At 39.6% G+C, this 20,926-nt stretch overlaps 1 protein-coding gene across 12 annotated transcripts in view; it reads right to left on the bottom strand.

The window, feature by feature from the left end:
• DMD (dystrophin) overlaps positions 1-20,926 on the bottom strand; it is a 2,135,104-nt gene that overhangs the window by 1,695,254 nt on the left and 418,924 nt on the right. For all 12 annotated transcript variants that reach the window (XM_075916549.2, XM_089775838.1, XM_075916586.2 and 9 more), the window contains one exon: positions 18,160-18,221. In XM_075916549.2, coding sequence (XP_075772664.2) covers positions 18,160-18,221 — 62 coding nt within the window. Of the gene's footprint in view, positions 1-18,159; positions 18,222-20,926 lie in introns of those variants that run through there.

Here is a 20,926-nt window from a genome sequence, read left to right as displayed (position 1 = left end):
TCTTTGTTTATATAGCTGTGCAATACGCTCATACAGAGCAATATTATTATCATGAGCTATTTACTAATGTGTGATTCAGCACTTTGCAAAGCATGTTATTAATTATTTGTCCGGCAAGTATAATTTTTAATTATTTTGCAAATCAGAAACAAACATTCAACTCCCAATACTTTTCTAAGTTTTAAAGTGACATGTCAGGTAGGAGGCATTGTTAAAAATGAAATTACAATTACTCTTAGTGCTCAATAATTTATTGCTTTAAGTGATCGATAACTGTAGCGTTATTTAATTAATCTTTATTATTCCTCATGTAGTTATTCCTACACATAAAAGTAAGTATTCTTAACCATTAAAGGTATGTGTGGGGGGAAACCATTATAAATACCAGGCGCTACTTATGGGACTTTTAGGAAATGTACTTCATATAAATTACGAGGACTCATGCAATCCTATCCTCCTATATAAAGAAAATTAATATGTAGGTCATCGGGTTATTATAAAAAGAATAATGTGTTTGGCACACAGTTGTGATCATAAATTGAAAAGAGCACAAGGAGTGAGTAGAGCACAGAGAGCACTAACTTTAGTAAAGTATGAAGAGCAAGTTAAATAATGGGCCAAATACACCACTGGTGAGTGAGTTTACCTCATCTGAAATCAATTCAGACAATCACCTTACAAGAGATGGGAATTTGTCCTTAACCCCTCAATAGAGTTAATTTGCTTTATCAGCAGTTATTCAGGCATGGCATACTTGACCATCAAACATTTGAGATTTCTGAATAATCTAACCAGTGTTCATAAAAATGTGAACCACCAGCAGCTAGAGATTTTGCCTGTAGATTTGTTTTTGTGGCTGGAAAGGGTAAGCATATAAACATTATGGAATATTCTCACAAGCCCATTCCTAATGTTATTAGAGATGTGCTAGATAATGTATAAAATCTAAATATAATTTATTTGCTATAGTGTTTAGTGAGAAATAAATTAATATGATTAAAAACTTGCTTGATTACAAACTATCAAGTCAAATAGCAGCCTCAGAATTTGAAACCCCTGCCTTATACTCATTAGTACTTAGAGTGGAGATTGTTTCTCATTGTGTTAATACGGTGACTAGTACAATGTAGCCCTGACCTTGGTGGGGAGAGCAACCACTACTGCCACCCCATGGCAGGCCCTCCCCAGTAATCCCCAAGGTCATATTTCTCAGGGGATGGGGTGCCATGGGGGAGAGGGTGGAATCATGTGAGGAAGGGGCAGGGCTTGGGGAGACAGGAATGGACAGCTCCAACCCCTCCCCCCCACTTCCTCAACCTGCCAAATTGCACAACTGCTCCAGCTGGGGATGACCTGCAGGTTGGTAGTTTGAGACCCTTGGTATAAGACCTTGGTTGTGACCACTAGGCATTTCTTGACCATGATACTAATAACAATACTAATGAGTATACAAGTAAACAGGCAGAACTGGCATGCAGTGGGAGGGAATACAAAGGCTCAAATGAAAGGCACTGACTTGGCAGAGATAGAATCCAACTCTCCTGATATCGCACTGGGACTCACTGATCACACATCAGCTAAAACTTGAGTCTAAATTTGTCCTCAGCATAAAGTATTTGGAACCTACCAGTCCTATACCTGAAGTGGAATTTATGCACATAAACATTCACACATACACATACACCCTACCAATTTCCCCTTGCCTTCCCTCCTCCCAACATCCTATCTATCTATTTTCCCCAATTGGAAATTATCCTCTAATAATCTTATTCTGAAAAGGAATAATAAAAAAAAATAAGATTATAAACATGGATACACACAGTGTTCCAAGAATCATTGTTGTTGGACACTTAAAGTATGTACAGCACATCATTATAACAGGAAAAAAATTAATGAGGAAATTTAATTGCTAAAAGCTTAATTCTCCAGAAACAGAAGACAACCAAAGAACTAAAAATAGCTAACTGGTATATAGGCTTAAGTAGCCACGCTAATTTGAAGAAGATAGGATATGTCAGTTAAATGAAAAGACACCCCCCCCTCCTCAAAAAAAAGCCATTCTAAGTGTTCTTGTAATTTAGAGATACATGATTAACATCTATGGAAAGAATTTTACTATTAAAAGTATTGCTGGTAATTTCATGGAATATCAAGCCTCCCCCCCCCCTTTTTACATGTTCATCTGATTTTCTCAAATCTCCTTGGCTACGTCTACACTGGCCCCTAATTCCGGAAAAGTCATGCAAAGCAGGTAAGTCAGAATAGGGAAATCTGCGGGGGATTTAAATATCCCCGTGGATTTAAATAAACATGTCCGCCGCTTTTTTTCTGGCTTGGGGAAAAGCCGGAAAAAACGTCTAGACTGGCGCGATCCTCCGGAATAAAGCCCTTTCAAGTAGGAATAAGAGATCCTCCGGAAAAGGGCTTTATTCCGGAAGATCGCACCAGTCTAGACACTTTTTTCCAGCTTTTCCCCGCGGATTTCCCTATTCTGACTTACCTGCTTTGCATGACTTTTCCGGAATTAGGGGCCAGTGTAGACGTAGCCCTTTTGTTTATGAAGAGAGAGTAAAAGTCGGAGACAGGAATAAAGCAAAACTCTTTTAATGTTAACTCCCTTTCCCCATCTTAGTAAAAAAAAATAAAACTTGCTGGTTGCTTGTGCTCAGTTAAGATCCAATGCAGTGGGAATTCTGAGAACTCATAGTTTTCCCTGTGTGGTGCTCAAAGTTAGAGGTAGATTGTTCCCTGAGGCATTAATCCCTTAGGGTATGTCTACACTACCCTCCTAGTTCGAACTAGGAGGGTAATGTAGGCATACCGCACTTGCAAATGAAGCCCAGGATTTGAATTTCCCGGGCTTCATTTGCATAAGCGGGGAGCCGCCATTTTTAAAACCCCGCTGGTTCAAACCCCGTGCAGCGCAGCTACACGGGGCTCGAATTAGGTAGTTCGGACTAGGCTTCCGCGAGGTGTACAGGTAGTTCGGAATAGGAATCCTAGTCCGAACTACCTAGTTCAAGCCCCGTGTAGCCGCGCTGCACAGGGTTCGAACCAGCGGGGTTTTAAAAATGGCAGCTCCCCGCTTATGCAAATGAAGCCCGGGAAATTCAAATCCCAGCTTCATTTGCAAGTGTGGTATGCCTACATTACCCCGCTAGTTCGAACTAGGAGGGTAGTGTAGACATACCCTTAGAGTATGTCTACACTAGCCCCCTAGTTCGATATAGGGCAACCAAAATTGCAAATGAAACATGGGATTTAAATATCCCGCGCTTCAATAGCATGTTCCCTGGTGGTCGCCATTTTAGAAACTGACTAGCCTGAAGTAACTGCCCGCGTCTACACATGGCAGTGAAACGGGATTCCAAAATAAAGCCCTAAATCGAATTAGCTGTTATTCCTCCTGCAATGAGGTTTACCAGCTAATTTGATTTAGGGATTTAATTTGGAATCCCGTTTCACTGCCATGTGTAGAAGCAGGCAGTTACTTCGAGCTAGTCAGTTTCTAAAATGGCGACCAGCCAGGAACATGCTAATGAAGTGGAAAATATTTAAGTCCCGTGCTTCATTTGTAATTTCAGTCACCCTCATTAGCTTCCCTAGATCAAACTAGGGGGCAAGTGTATACCCTTAGAAACTTCCTGAAGAATAAATAAAAGGAAGTACTCAGTATGTGGGGTTTTTTTTTCAATCAGACTCTGTCTTGCTCCTAAACAGTAGAATTAGCTGTTAATTACATTTGACATTGAGATTTATTATTTGTATTGTGAAATACAACCAAGAGAGCTGCCATCTGTCTCTTGAACAGATTGCATTTTGTGTTGTTGTAACTGTGGGTTGGTCCCATGATATCAGAGACAAGATGGGTGAGGTAGTATCTTTTAGTGGATCAACTCCTGTTGGTGAAAGAGAATAGTTTTCGAGCTACAAAGAACTCTTCAAGTCTCTATGTAGCTTGAAAGCTTGTTCTCTCAATAACAGAAGTTGGTCAACAAAAGATATTACCTCACGTACCTTCCCTCCCTGAACAGCTTCTTAGAGATTGGAACCCTTTTTACCGATTTCTGTAAGGAAAATACTGTCTGCTTTCAATGCTGGCCTTTGCGTAGGGCTTTTTTTTGGTGAAGGGAAAGTTTCAACAGGTGTTTATAATTTTCTCACATACAGTATTTGTAATTTAAAAGGCCCATTATTATTAGGAATATAAAATCCCATGTAATCAGTTAATGAATTAAACATGAAACAGGAACCTGCAGTGTGCTGTTCCAGCCAGGCCAGGCTCACTGCAAGCGGGTGGCAGGTGGGGAGGCAGGGGGAGGTTGGTCCACCTGTTATTCTATAAGGGTAATATAGTTAACTGGTTAACCATTAACATCCCGAATTGGTACCAGCATTTGAACATGAAGAAAATGTGTATTTCCAATATCACTTTAGATGTAATATGAGTGCTCAAGAAAATCAAGGCTGGTTTGCAATAGGCCAATAACTTCTACAGCAACAAAGTGAGTTTGAAAAAGGGAGAGCAACTGAAGAAGTGGGTTGTGCTCATGATACCACATACATTTTTTGTTAGTCTCTAAGGTGCTGCAGGACGATTCCTTGTTTTTTAAATTTTTTGCTTTAGAATTGTCAGCTTTGTAAGCTTCCCTTTCTAGAACTATTGCTTTCTAGAGCTATTGCTTTATCTTCTCAGCCATAACTCTCACCAATCACAGTCCATCATTTTAGACATCTATAGGTTTCTCTATTTCTTGTGTTCCCTCATTCACATACCATATTCAGCATAATGAGGAGGACGAGTAACGGTAGTTCAAATTAGGAGCTTTAATTTGAACTACCTAGCCCGTGCCGCATGTAGCTGCGGGCATGGAGTTCGAACTACGGGGCATTTAAAAATGGCGGCGCCCGGGAACATGCAAATAAAGCCCGGGATATTTAAATCCCGGGCTTCATTTGCAAGTTCAAATGCCTACATTAGCCACCCTAGTTCAAACTAGGGTGGCAGTGTAGACATACCCTCTGAGACTTTAAGGGATTTTGTATGTGATAGTATCAAATTCAAAAAATGTATTATATTTGAAATGCAACTTCCTATAATAAGCTTCATTAAAAATAAATGGAAACAAAATGCTACTCAACTGGAACTAGAAAGTAGCATTATAATCAGGAAATAGTTTCATAATCTCCCATAAGCAGGTTTTAATGAAAAGGTATTTGGTACTGAAAACCTTATAATTAATGTAATGTAATCTAATCTATTCTATCTATCCTGCATTGAAATAAAAAAATAAGAGATTTTTAAACCATTCACAACATCCCAAATGTCAGCACACTCAAATGGCATCCTATTTTTTATACCACAAATACAGCCTCAAATACAAGACAGCTGACAGATTTACTGAGCCCACGGGCAAGAGGGTGAGAGCAGCTCTGCACTCCCAGAAGGCACAGGGCTGGGGACAGCCAGCCCTCAATGCCACCAGCCCTCAGTGCAACATGCCATCTCCCCCACCCTCCTCCAACCAACCCTCACGGCACCCAGAACCACTGCAGCCACTCCACTGTCGCAATAGCGCTGTTTTGAACTGCTGGACCCCATGGCAGTTACTTCTTCTGCCCCTGCCACCCACCCATCAGAGGGCCTGCTCAAACATGTACACAGGGTTGGAAACGTGATTGTTTTGTGCAGAGAATTTGGTCATGGTTAAGATTTTGATTTAGTCACAGGTATTTTTAGTAACACACATAGACACATCACAGTTAAAAAACAAAAAGTCATGGCCCATGACCTGTGCATGACTGGTACTACAAATACCTGTAACTCAACCTTAGGGGCAGGTGGGGGGCACTCCCGTAAATGTTGCTGCTCTGGTGGGCATTCTGGCAGACACTGCCGCTGCTGCTGGTTGTGGTGGAGGGGGGTGGCCCAATGTTGCTCCTGGTGGAAGTGGGGGAGAATGGCTACTGCTCCTACTCCTGGACCACTGCTTCATGGCAGCACCTGAGACTAGCTGTCTGGGGCCGCCCAAGCAGCAGCCAGTGCAGCTAGCCTGAGCAGCCCTGAGGTCAGCTGCACCACCCACTGCAGAAGTCATGGAGGTCCCAGAAGGTCATGGAATGTTTTACTTCCATGACCTCCATGAAAGAGTCACCGCTTTAGTCATGGTTACGTTTAAACATAATGTGAGAAGAAGACCTGAGGGCAGGAGGAGGACAGGCACTTAGATACAACAGATTATGCTATGAGAAGAAAGCTCTTAACACACTAAAAGTCACCTTCACAACACAAAGACACTTGGCCAGAGAAGCATACTGCATCATGGAACAGGCCCCCAGCCCTCTAATCCTCACCCCTTCCTGCCATTACCCTGCACCTAGTGGGTGCACTCACTCTCCTTCTCCATGGCTCCTACTGCTGTGAGGAATGCAGGGGTGGCCAATCGCTGCTGCCATCCATAGCCGGGGCCCCCCGGGTAATACCTGGATCTGCATTCGCTTGGAGAAAGAGGGCGAGTCAATGGTGGGAAGGGCTTGGGATTTGGGAGCCTCCCCTCTCCCCACCTTTGGTCTGGGACTCCCAAGGCAGATTACACAACTGTTCCAACCCGGGATGGCCTGCTGGCTGGGATTTTGAAATCCCTGCTGTAGAGTGGTTAATACGCCACTCCATCTTGAAAAGCCCCCTTATAATATGCAATAACTACTTATGCTATCCAATTTATTCTATGCTGTATTTGGCTATGATGCTCATAATATCATCCCAGAGCACAAGAGCTTCATGTAAGCCGCCTTGAATATTTTAAATAAAGAGACGGGGTAAAAATATTTTAAACAAATAATAAGTAAATAAATAAATAAAAGCTTGTCTCTCTCACCAACACAAGGTGGTCCAATAAAAGATATAACCTCACACACCTTATCTCCATCATATATATAGAAACTCTTGCCACTGAACCATATACATGTGGTGTTTTACCCTAATATTGTAAGCTACGATAAAGGTATCGTCACACAACTATTGCTACCCTGCAGCAGTGAGACTGTATGTAGTATTTCCCTTCCCACTAAATATAAACAGGCAAATAAGATTTTAGCAGAGTTTTGCTTTTTGGAGTCTTTGGAAACGGGTCTATCTAATTACAATGAATTTGGATCACAAGACAATACAAAATGTTTATATACTGTATTAATAAATTTGAAATCTAGATATGTGCACTTAGACAATAATGTAATGATAAATAAAAGTTCTTCATATTTTTCTCACAAGCCATTTATGCACATTGCAACTAAGAAAAGGGCATGTTTTCCATTTTCTTTGGATGAATCTGCTGTCTTAGAGAGAATAGTGAAGATCTATGAGACCTTGAAAAAAGATCATGCGGAACTAGTCCAGATTTGTGAGGGAAGAGGTAAAAAGAGCTAAATGGATCTCAATTGATTTTCAATCCCCCTGAAAGCGGTTAGAACTGGAAGGCCAGTACCAGCTATTGCTAACAGCAGTGTTGTTTATCTTGCTTGGTATGTTTAATGCATCTAAATGGTACTCTTTGTTAAATGGTTATTCTGCAAAGATTAGACTGAAGCAAATATGCCAGTGAATGATTCGCCTTACACAACACATTAAATATAATAAAATGCATAGAAATTAAAGCAAGAATCTTATCCTCGCCAAGGCCTGGGTTTCTACATAATGAGAAGCACCCATAAAGCCTATGTGCTGCTGACAATGAAGATTTACAATACTGGTTTCACACACAGACCTGTGCAAAGATTTCTCTGAACATTTGTAGAAAAGAGTAGCTTGCAGCAGACAATTTTTTTAAAGTTATGTAAACCTTACAGTTAACCAAAATATCTATCACAATCTATACAATGTGTAGAGGCAAATAAAATGTACTAAAAGATACCAATATGAATTCCAAACAATATTTGTGTGTGGGGGGGCAGGTTAGATGGTGCCTAACACTTATATCCTATGGGAAAGAAAGGAGTATGGACTTTCTCCCTTGGACAATATGTGAAAGGACCAAAGGGAATTCTCTCAGGTGTCTATGTCTCCATAGAGGTGAGGAGACGTAAAAGTAAGCAGAGCCATAGGCCCATTTCCTCCATGAGTCATCTAGCAAGGCTGAGTGGATGGGGTGAAGAAGGAGGGTGCATCACACCAAGATGGTTTATTGGTGACCACCCTGTGAAATGAAAGAAGAGGCTATGAAGTAAAGTAAAGGTCATCCAATGTCTAGGACCTGGGGCCTGTCAGACATCTGAGGGAACTGGAAGAGAGTTATGACAACTGCTGGGAAGAAGAGGGTCTGTAAGAAAACAGGATCAATGAAGACAACGCCAAAGATTTAGATAAGCATCTGTCTTGGATAACCATCACATGGTGCTGGTATAGCACTGGAATGGAATTTTGTAACTAATAAGCCAGTTATAATAAATGTATGTTATAGTAAAAGGATTGGATTAAACTTAAATACAAGATGTAGGACTCACACAGGGCCAGGTAGCTTTAACTTAGCTCCAGCTCTGTTTGATGTTAGCATGTTAAAGTGAAGGGATGGAATATTGTAATACATAGTAATGCTAGTGTTAGATAAAGCTTTGTAGTAGATAAAAAGAAGTTTAATGTTGAAAGATTTTGTTGTTAAAGTGACTTAGAAATACCCCTTTGCTTCATGCTGCAATTCTGTAAATGTATTGTTTGTGTGAATGAGAGAGATAATGTTTTAAGAGAGATAAGTGTGAAGGTCAGAGGGGCGGGGGGCTAAGGACTCAGAAGCACCAAATAATTATCAACTAACTGAAAGAACTCAAAAGACACAGACTACTCCGGTAGACTGATGAACCCCAAAGCTAGAGGAAAGCACCCCTTGACAGGGACCCAATCACAACTTTTGCAGGAAAGACAACATCCCCGAGGGGTCGTCAGCATACTGATATCAGATGACTGTGAAAACAACTTCTTCTCAATAAGCAGGAAGATTGTTGTAGGAAGATTGATGTGATGCTGCATGACTAATTATGGCCTGACAATGCAAAACACATAGACTTGCATGGGAGGAAAATCCTATAGAAGATGGGGTGTGTTGTATGGTTCTTCGGGTTCTGTCCTGCTAAGATCAAGACCAGGAGGGGCATCAGACTGGACTGACATGGACCCAGCTCCTAACCTATCTGGCCAATAGGTTGAGCAGAGCAACAACAGACTGGTAACTATTCCATCAGAAAGAGTAAGAGAAAGAGTAAAAATGCATATGTTACTTTGTTATATTGTCAATAAATGCAGTGTGTTGGCTTAACCCTCTGAAAAAGATCCCGTGTGCTTCTTATAAGCACAACAGTGGTTATCCAAAACAGGTGCTTATCTGAATCTGGAGTTGTCTTCAGTGGGATTAATAATCAGGGGAATTAATAATCAAGAAAGGAAAAAATAGGACTAACAGGTGAGAAATGTGAAACAATTTGAATGCCTGGAAGATTGAACATTTATTTTAAATCAAAAGTCCCCATTTTCCCCACCTCTATTTGTGTCTTTCTGTCAAAACTATAAATATTGTCATCATCTCCATATTTTACAGTAAAAAATGTACAGGGCTTCTCTATCCAAAGACATTTCTAACAGACTGTGTTACATCAGTGAGGTCATGTGCTGCATGCTCCTAATGTGAGCATGCTATAAGTAGGAGTACCTGCTCAAACAATTTTTGTAATATACCACTGACTGAAGACTATTCTGAATCCCTGATGCCCCCTGCTTTTGCAATAAGAGCAACGGAATTAAACCTGCATTTTAATCCATGGTAGCATTCAAGCTTAAATAAAGCTTGATGTGAAATCAAGGCAAGGTTAAGAATCAGGTCAATATTTCCCTTTTGCCACAAGACTGTGCAGCATTTTTATGCTTTTAAAATATGCTGAAAAGAAACCTGCTTTTCTACATATATTCTGAATGTAATAGAACGTTTCCTGGTAACTGTTTTACTAATCTGCTAGATCAACATTTTAATATTTATGAAACTAATGAAATTAACTTTTATATTTTATATGAAAGCCACAGAGCAAAAAGGATTGGGGTTTTATTTTAATACAAATGTGAAAGACTAAATGCTGGTTGAAAGTGTACAGCAGGCAAAATGGTTCCTTTTGGCCAGTATGCAAATCTGTACTTAATTCAAGTGGAATTAGGTGCTAATTGATCTTTGTACCATTTTTTATATAGAGTGCAATAATTTGGTTTCATCTGCTTAGCACCTTACTTTTCAAGTGATCTGTGAAAATTAAGAACAATTTTAACATAAGGTGGAAATACTGTATATATGACATTTCTGTTTTACATTAAATTTTCATAAACCGTGTAATGTAATTGATTGGACTTGTTTTAATTCAATGCCAAATGAGATGAAAAAATAATAGTACAAATTCACTGGTTTCTAAGAGTACGTCTTGCTGAATTTTACATAAGTATGAAATTTATCGGAATAAAGAGATCATTAAATATTATCTAGCATTAAGCCAAACCTTTTTTGACTGAAGAAAGCTGAAGCTACCATATAACAACACTGCCTCTTCATATATTTTTTCCTATTCTATTATACCTGGAGTTTCTCTTGCTACTGAAATTACAACACAACTGAACAGAAAATCCACAAAATGACAGTTCGAATAAATTCCATTCATGTAGGAAGCGACTAAAAGGTGACATGTCTACTTGGAACATAGTGCTGATTGTCTGAAGCCCCTAATAACCCGAAGTCAGTTTTTAGGGGATAGCTGTCAACTTCATCAACATCAAAACCATAATGGGCATAATTGTTACACCCTTTATTTATTATTTAACTATATGCTGAAGCTCCATTTGTATGCATGCTATTTTATTGGTATAAGGAGACAAGGACCTCTTTGTGAGAGCATGACAGATCAGAATGATACAGACTGTCAAGTGCAATAGAAATAATGTCACTTCTGAACTGAGAGGTGACAGGGAAAAAATAATACAAGGGAAGTCCAGCTTACAGGATAAGCTTACATTGGCTTTGCTCATGCTATATCTGTTCAATGGACAAAGGCTCTAATTTAGCAAGATACTTGAGCACAAAATCTAATTATAAGCCATGAGGAGCCTCACATACTGGGGCTACTCAATATGGTTATGCATACTCTTAAATACCTTCTAACCTAGGGATTCAACCAAAAAGGACTTTAAGCTTTGAGTCATCTTAAGAGCATGCTTAATTTTAAGTGTGTTCTGAAATCCTTCTATCATGGGGATCACTAATCACCACTGAAGCACCTTCTTGTGAATCACCTGAAAATTACCTCTGAATCAGACTGACAATCCCTCCTTTGGTTACTTGCCCCAGGGTGTGTCTGTCTTTCTGAAGCAAAATACAGGACTATATAGTCACTACTGTTTTCCGCTTCTGGGGTATCAAAGTACCTCTGAACAAATTGTCTCAGGCAATCTTTCACTCCAATACCCAGATGTCCACTTATCATGAGTGAAGCCAAGTTTCTCACGGTCCCATAAATTTTACTTATAGCTACCAGTCCTAGCTCGCAGTGTTCTGTGCTGTTATTTAGCTCTAATTTACCCCTAAATGTCTTCTAAGAGCCCAGTAAACAATGGAAAGTATTGGTAAAGCTGCTAGGCAATATTGACCTCCTGTGATTTGGCATATTCTCTAGTTTGGCACCAGTCAGGTCTCAAGGGTACTGGACTAGAGAAGTCCAACCTGTAATTTAAAAAAATAAAAATTGCATCTATTGTTGTCACCTCTCAAACCATGAATATCATTCCATCTTGTTCTTTAAAATCTCAGGAGCACTGTCCCACTTGTTTAGGATTTATCACCTGTTTGGGTCTACTAGTCATTAAGCTAGACTGTGAACTCTTGAAGACAAGAGCTTTACTATATGTTTGTTTTCATACTGTCTACACAATTGGACCATACTCCTGAATAAGGCCTCTGAATGGTACTGGAAAAATCACTAACATAACTCTTCACAAAATTGTCTTTTTATCAAACGTATATCTTTTCTTTAACAATAGCTGTTTTTTCCACCATTTTTTCAATATATTCTACAATGAACATTTAGGGGATTTTTTCCCTTTGATCTATGACTTTTTCTTGCCCTCATCTTTCTAATTTTTCAGTGCCAAAAGAAAATGTGTGTGAGTGGGGAAAATAAAAATCACTGAGAGAGGTAAAGGAAAACTGAAATGGTCTTGAAACTTTAAATTCTTCTATTTTTAAATAAACATTTTAAACCAAACAGGCTTTCAAAAAAGAACAAAATGACTTCCAAATTTTTCAGATTAATTTTTTTTGTGAATTTTAAAACCAGCTCTAATCATGATCCAACTGAAAGTGAAGTGCTGTGTTTGCATTATGATAAAAAGTACATGTAATATGTATAATAAGCTCCTCTGTAAATATGAACTCTAAATATTTGTCCAGCCCTAGTATGAATGCACCAGTCAATTAAAATCCCATGAAATCAAAATGCCTATAAAAGAAAGCAAATTCTTCTTGCTGAAATGAGATATTTGAAGTTTAAATGTTGAACACTCATTAACAAATTAGTGTTCTTGTATGCAACCCACTTACGTCACAAAATTGAGTAACAATTCAGAATCTAAAATTAGTTATCAGAACATGATCTAGAATTATAATGGACAAAACTCATGAAACTAAGCTATTTGCTTTGTCTTTCAGTGTGCTTCTTTTTTTATCAATGACATTAGATATGTATTTGTTTATTTTGAAATGCCCCTTTGTGGCCCCGTCTCCTTGGTGGTGGGGTGCACTAGTGGTTAGTTATGGAATTATCTGGCAGAAAAGGGTAATCTTGCTGCTGATGCCCTGGCCTAGCAACTCTAGCCTGCTATATTAATATATTCTTTAAGTTTGGGGAGTAGTCCCAAGAGTCCAGGTTCCACCCTTTGTCCCAGGGGTGTGGTTGGACACTTACTTCCCTCCTGTGGCTGGTCAAGTGGATGGGATTTGGTTTGTGTCCTGCAAACTGTGGAACCAAGCTCCTGTCTCCTTGCTTATGAGCCCCTAACTGAGCCATGCTCTTTCCTTTTATACTCCCTCTAGTCCTGGCATTGGCTTCAGGTAAAGTGGGACAGGGGGAGCTTTGCCAAAAGGCTTTGTTTAACCCCTACAATGCCAGCCCCTCCTATCTTCACTCTTTCATACCCTTCCATCACAAAAAAAGGGAAATAAAATATTCTCAACATCTGGTGAATGCTTGTTGATTTCTTTTGCCCTATGTGAGTAGACTGATTTCCTGGCATTTTTTGTCATGCTGGCAGTCTCTAGCTAGGTTTGCCAATTGTTGTGCACTGTAGACGACATTAAAACCCTATACTTACATTCAATCAGTTTACTATAAAGATCTGTACAACACTTACAAATATTCTTTGTATTACACAGCCTGTATTAGAAGAGAAACATCATTTGTTGTTTACCATGTAGAAAAAGTTCAGATTTCAAAGATAACGATTCTGCATAGGACCAACATATCTCCTGTAATGATTCTAAGTAGTTTGTATTGTAGTACACTATTTGTAAAGAACTAGGCTACAACATACACCTGTGCTTCACTTATGGACACAGAAAAGAAGCTTGTTAAATAACAAATCTCTTTAGAGGATGTACATAGATAAACTCTTTTCTATCATTTAAATGAAACAATATTTTTAAAAAGAAAATATGCTCGACATTTTTAAAGCTGACATGACTCAAGTATCATGTCAGTTATATGACAGTAACCGCTAGGTTGACTCTCTCATGCCTTATCACAGAAAGGCAGTTTGTCTGGTGGTTAGTGTTATGAGAGAACAGGCTTGACATAACCACAGCTATTTTGTGATCCCAGCCACTATTACCAGAAAGCAAGAATGCCATTTCCTCAGGAATAATTTGGCCTCTGACTAAGCAGACAAAACAGCTGCACAGCTGAAGTGTTCTGATAAGGGTAGGGAAAGTGACACATTCATGAGAATGAGAGGGAGTGTAGATAGCTCACCTTGGATCTGGGAGACTATAAGTTTCTTTCTGGGAGCTTCTTTGCTGATGACTAAAATTAGGAGTTATTTGCTGATGCCCCAGAAATTGTTAGTACATTAAGAGTTACTATGAGTTCTATTATTTGTTTTGAACAATCTATAAAGAGATTAGTTAGAGTATGAAGTTGGAAGAAGTTTGGAGAGAAGAAAAGAGAAATTTCAACAAGCTACAAGATAGACATTCAACTTCCTAGAAGGAAGGTTGTCCACTGGAAACTTGCTGCTGACCACTCGACACTAACTCGGACTTTGGGGTGCTCTAGAGTACTGCTATTCTGACAAGTGCTTCACACTTAAAAAAAAAAGATTGAGTAAAAGAACTCATGGGTGTATTAATCCTTTATTGTAAAGAAGTATTTATTTATGTCCTGAAATCCCCCCCAGATTATAGCTAGAACATGGACCTGTGAGTAAGGCCTCCTCAATTCTAGTCGCGTTCTCTTCTGTTACTTTCAATTTACATAGTTTCTTTTATTCTAGAGCTCCTTCCAAGCATTAAGAGCCTAATTGTGGCCCCTCTCATCTGCCATGGAGAGGAGTGGCTTACTTTGATGGGGTGCCTGCCCCACACAGGGCTCTCAGGGCCCATGGCTTGGGATATTAGTTGTAAGTTCCTTCACATAGCCATGAGTATGGGCATGTACTTGGTGCAGTTTCATCCCATCCCTGTGGCCTGTCCTTTTGTAGCATGAGGGAGACCCTGATGCACATATACTTTGAAGACACCAGGTTGCAACCCTTATTCCAGCTCCTCCTAGATACTCTTTTTTGTTTATGACTGCTCTTTTCCCCTCACTTTCTCATATACATACACCTTATGTGTGGCCTCACAAAGTTGCGGGACCTCCTCATCCACCTCCTCCTAGGCAAAGTGACCATTTGTAAGACCAGGTAGAGGATGTTGGCTGTGACTATGGACCCTATTTCTGATTCTTCCTTTGCTCACACATCTGGGCAGAGTTCCTCTGAGCAGAATCCACTGGCTCCACTGATTCTGTCCAGGGTTCTCTGTTCAATATCACTTTCAGGTTCCCTTTTTTGACCCTCTTTCATCAAAGGGAAAGTATGTTGGTGTGCGGAAGCTGGAGTGGAGCACTCAGCTACAACGGGAGGGGTGGTGTGCTGCCAGCCTGGCTCCTGGGGCTTCCTGCAAGTTTCCGTGCTCAGCAGCAGGCATCCAGACAGGCTAACATAGTTGGCTGAGGGTGCCCATACCATCTGGGACTGTCCTAGCCTTGAGTTTCCTCTTTCCTGATGCCTTTTGAGAGGAGTGCTGCAGCTGCACCTACTGGGCTCTTGTTGCTTTTCTTCTTCCTGCTTCCTCTGACTAGAGAGTGAGGGAAAGTGCAGAGCTTGCTGTATTCTTCCTTTCTGCCCCTCCCCTGGGCAGCCAGGAGTGAGAATAATGCAGCAGACAGTGCACCATCCCTTGACCCCTGAGAGTCAGAGAAAGTAGGAAGAAGAAAAGCAACAAGGACCTGGTATGTGGGCTACAAGGCCCCCAACCCCTGACTTCACACACCCAGCCCCCTGCCCTTAGCTCTCTGCACTGCCTACACACACCCTTCTCCAAGCCTCCCATGCCTCAAGTCCCCTGCCCTGACTTCTGCACCCCACCTCCACCTGCTCTGAGTCTCCCCATACCTCCAGCCACCATCCCTGAGCCCCTCCTCATACCTTCCAACCTTGACTCTTGCACCCCCACACTCATCACTACACACATGTAGCCCCTAAGCTTAGCTCCTTGCCCCAAATCCTGCACTGCCCACATGCTCTCTGTTCTGAGCCTCTTCCCCTCCCCCACCAATCTCTTAGCTTGTGCATTTCCCAGAATCCAGGACTGGACTCTCAGGGTTTTATAGAGTCTGATGTACATGTGTCCTTAGGAATATGTGCCTCATTACTTTTCCATAGGGGACAGAAGTCATGTTACTTTTAGCTGTACATAAAGTATCAATTTGTGCAGGTAAAAATAATTGAGTTTCTCAGTAAAAAATCCACATGGCCTCAAATATATTGATGTTACTTCCACATCCCTTTCAACACCAGACAAGTCTAGCACCCATCTGATCATAGCTGTGCCAGTCCCCATTTGTCACAATTTGGAGAAATACGTATGGCTCCTTTGACTCTGACAAAGAACAAGACAACGCTTCATTCCTGCTCCCAACTTGCTTGATCTCAAAAGGTCAGTTTCTTTCCTTCCAGCAGGCTCGTCTCAATTTAATAGGCTACCCAAACAATTAGAGTTATCTTAAAGATAAAGGTTACCGGGCATAGGGAAAAAAATAAAGAGAAAACCACAAAGATACTAAAAAGAGTAGCAACTACTTTACAAAACAGATTAATCACTTTGAAAAGCATAGCTAACCACATTGTATGATTTGTTACAGAGTACAGTAGTTAAGCAAGTGGCTAACACTTCATTTATTGGAAAATTTTGTCTGAGCCAGAAGGTGCTGTCTTATCTGTCTCTTGATGTCTGAGACAGGTGTGTATCAAGCTATATGAACCTTTGGTTTGTTCTATCACTACAGAGCCAAGAGATATAAAACCAGATCCTCAGCTCATGTAAAGCAGCATAATTCTGACAACATCAATGGAACTATGACACTTTATATATTCTAGGAATCTGGCCAATAGATCATTAAGGTTTGCTACTCTTAAATCCATCGGTATTTTGGCATTACTTCATCTTGGACAAAATCCCTAATAGAAAATAACAAGCATCCCACTTCAAAGCTGCATGAATAAATATGAATTAGATATCTTTTGTCCCTCTGAAGTCTCACATCTTCAGATTCCCTGTGCAGGCTCCTATTGTATGTCAGAAAGGGGGCAGAAGTCTGAGAATAGCTTGCTCTTGAAGCCTGTATAACTTATAATAGTGATACGTGGCTTTCTGTCTTCATTTACTGATTAATGAATTTAAGAATTAATTACTGCCTCTGAGCTAGGGGACCTGATCCAATAACTAAAAGGTGGTAATGTTAATAGTAAAATATTAATAACAACAATAATAACACTGCTCTAGAACATTTGGATCATGTGGTTTGGTTCTAACTCATCTATTGTTAGAACGACTATACTGTGTTTTGTAACTAATTGTATCATTATGTATTGGGTGGTTAGGTAAAACTTCACTAATGCCAGTGGGTGTAAAAGCTGCCCTCCATTCAAAATAAACATAAAATGCATGAAAGCTTCTCTATGCAACAGATAACTGAAAAAATAGGAGCCACACCCCAAACAAACCCTATACAAGACTGGGATCAAAATTCAGCCATCCCAATACGTTTTGACTGAGGCCTGAATGAAAATACAGGGGTGTGTGGTTAGTTTTTGATGGAGCTGTATGCGAGGGGGGGGGGGGAAGGAAAAAAGCCTTAGAAACACAAGCACACAGACAAGGCAGGAAGGAAGCCCCACAGAGTATTTGAAATGAGACTCTGAAGAAAAAGTTAATACAGACAATGCTTTGAGTGAACAACAATCTGGAAAGAGGCTTGGAATGGGGAATAAAGAAACAGTCTCTTGTTTGATTGCTACTGTGCTCAGGAAACAAGATTTTGCGTACACTCTTTGTAAATAAACTGGACTGAAATAAAGACACACCTGATTCAGATTATCAATTGCTTCACCTAACAGAAATAACACACAAGATGCTGAATACTGGCTAATAGGTCAGGTCTAGAGAGGTAACAGTAGTGTGAAGGAAGCCTGAATTGAAATTTATTCACATGCACACAATAAACTTTTGAGCTTTAAATTCGATTTGATTATACAGAAGAAAAGAATTGGAGAAATAAGGATAACTGTGTCCTTCCAACTTTCAGTGACAACAGTGGAAAAAGAAGAGAGATTACAGAGAAATCGTTCAATATTAATAGACATTAAAAAAAAACAACTTCAATTTAGGCAACCAAATGAAGGAGCCATTTTTTTAAAATTGCTCAATCTCCAGCTGAACTCTCTTGAAAATTTGGGCTCAGTTGTGGGAACTGAGCTCCTATGTACATATACAATCAGATTTCCCAAACAGTCTTCGATTTATAAAAGACAACAGGAAATTCTCTTACCTTAGCAAACTGAGCATTTACCCATTTTGTGAATGTTTTCTTTTGAACATCTTCTCTTTCATCTGTAAAATAAATATAAAGGATTTATTATTGCTGCTTAACTGAATTACAATATTATCTAGGTTTCCCCAGAGGGAAATTTTAAAAATCCCTAATATTACTATAAATAGTTGTTTCCAGTTATGAAAGTTGTATATAATATTTGATGCTATATAGTTAAATAAAGGCTCAGTCTGCACTGTGCAGAGCGATGTGAACTATGCAATTTTTAGTTTGTGCCAGCAGTTCTCACGTAGGGGATCCAGACTACATACTCCTGTCATCCACGCTCTGTGGCAGAGTCTCAATTCATTCAAAGTTATCCTTAAAAACCAATATTATTTTAGAATGTCAAATAGACTGCCAGCCACATTAAAAGAAATAAATATGGCCCATCTAAATGAGGGTTGAGATGTTATTTTAGTACTTGGACTGCAGGACAACAAAAACTCTCTTCTTAAAATGGTTAAATATTCCTACTCATATTGTGCTTGCTATTCTGTACATTTGAGATCTAGAATAGCATGGCTGTTTAGCAAACTGCTGGGAGCCACTTTCTAAACATATGTACTACAGCATTCCATGTCAGTGAGAGCCAACACACACCAAATAAGGGATTTGTGCTTCTTGACCTTGCCTTCCTATAAAACATTTTCCACGGCCTACCAGTCACAGAAAAGTGTTTGGCCAGCACAATGCATCCATAACTAGTATGTTCTCCTCATTAGAGCCAATTAGAAGTGAATGTCTGATCACCAATCTAAGTAGGGATCATCAGCGGGAGTCTGTACTGCATCCCTAGGAAACAGCACAGAGTTTGTAAGGTGAAGGGCAATGGGAATTTAAGGTGGCTTACATCCTCCTTAACCTGGGCTGATCTGGAGGCTAGAGCTGTCTAAATTATGGCAGCTTCCCTGGGCTGCCTGAATGGACTGCAATATTCCCTGCAAACCCTATAGCCCTTTCTCACAATATAACCTCTCCTAACATTAATCCTTCCCCATCAGACCCCATGCATCAAGGCATGGGACTCCATGGAAGGCAGCTTTCTAGCTGAGCTTACAAGGCTTGTGCCAGGGGAATCCTTCCCAGGCAGATCTAGGGCTCCAGGCTACTCAATCCCTTTTGCCTTGCAGAAAAAGACAAGAGTGGGTGCTAGCATCTCACTACTAGCTTCCAACATAGCTTTCTGTCCACAAACATGAGAACTGTAGTGATGATGACTGAGCATGGACACATGTAGGGAAAGCAGCATATCGGAGTTATGCTCTAGGTTAGGTCGTCACACAAACAAATTAGTGGATTCAACCTAGTATCTCATGAGTATTTGTCCATGTCAGAAAATGACCAGAGACTGTTCTGTAAGTTATAACACGTGAGAGTCTCTTTGCTTGAATACTTGGATACTTGGAAAAATCGTGTTTTCATCGATGTGAACAGTCTCGCCCCAATGCAGATTGCAACTTTTCCATGCTGTCCTGTTTTGTGTGATTCTTGTCTATGTCATTCCATGAATCCAACATAAAGAATTATTGCTTGAATATCAGGATTATTTGAAATCAGAACTGAAGTGCAAAGACAGGAGTTTTATGGGGAGGGTGGCACTGTGGCTTGTGTTAAATGAAGCTACAGCAAATGCCATCTCTCTCCCCTTCTTGTGAGCAGTAAAATTCACCACATTTCAAAATAAAAAAAACAATATTAATTCCAATCTTAAATGCTAAGCAAGTAATAATTTTATTGGATTCAGTTGACTCTGAAAGGTAGTTACAGATGAACTACATGAGGAATTCACAGCATTAATAATGTATTTCAATTTTTTTCCCTTTCAAGGAGACAAGCCTCAGCAAAGTTTTATGATAAAAGTGCATCTTTTGTTTTCAGAAACCCTGCTTGAATAACTTCCACTAATTGTGTCTTTTCACAGGAATGTTTTTCACCTATAACAATAAAGTATACTGATAAAGCATGAACATGAACGATAAATCTGTTTTGTATCAAAAATGGTCAGAAAGTAAAAAATGAATTCTGCATGTACAACTATGAGTAAAATAAGAAATAAAATAGATTGTGAAGACATTAGGGCCCATTGGATACTATCTATTAAGTTTTATGGCTCTTGAGTAAATTAAAACAATGTGAATTTATTTTAAGAAAGCAGCTTTACTTCATATTTACCTTTTTATTATTTTTTGTATAGGACTATTCTATGCAGTAAATTATCATTATTTTTATCGCAGCATTTTCATCACCTTATTATACCAGATGCAATGCAATACAATCTGTCGCATATCAATCTGAATTTGATGAGCAAAAATATCAAATTAATCAGTAAAAGAAAATCACCTCTCTAAGTTCCAGGATGACCTACTTTCAAAAGATACAGAAGCGATGTCTGGAAGAATACTTTCTATTATTTTTAAGCAAAAATAGTCATAGCATCTTTTTTAAACAAAATACAGTAATTACTCGTTTAACATGTGCCTGCTTAACACGTTTTTTCAATAGCATGATTTTTTTAGGGAAGAGTTTTTGAATAACATGACCGTCCCCGAAATAACTCGAAAATAATCAAGTGGCGGACTACTTCACACAGCATTAGAAGTTGGTGAAAACAGTAGTAATACGTATGAGCAGCTGAATACGCGTGGTCAGGGCGCTCCTCCGCTCACTCACGTGTTTATCTTTGTGTTTTAATAAACCGCGGTGACTTGTGTTGCTAGATACC

The sequence above is a fragment of the Pelodiscus sinensis genome, chromosome 1 (genome assembly GCF_052426305.1).
Source record: "Pelodiscus sinensis isolate ZL-2025 chromosome 1, ASM5242630v1, whole genome shotgun sequence".
Lineage (NCBI taxonomy): Eukaryota > Metazoa > Chordata > Testudines > Trionychidae > Pelodiscus > Pelodiscus sinensis.
The sequence above is the reverse complement of the archived record's forward strand: the minus strand, read 5'-3'. Positions and strand labels throughout refer to the sequence as shown.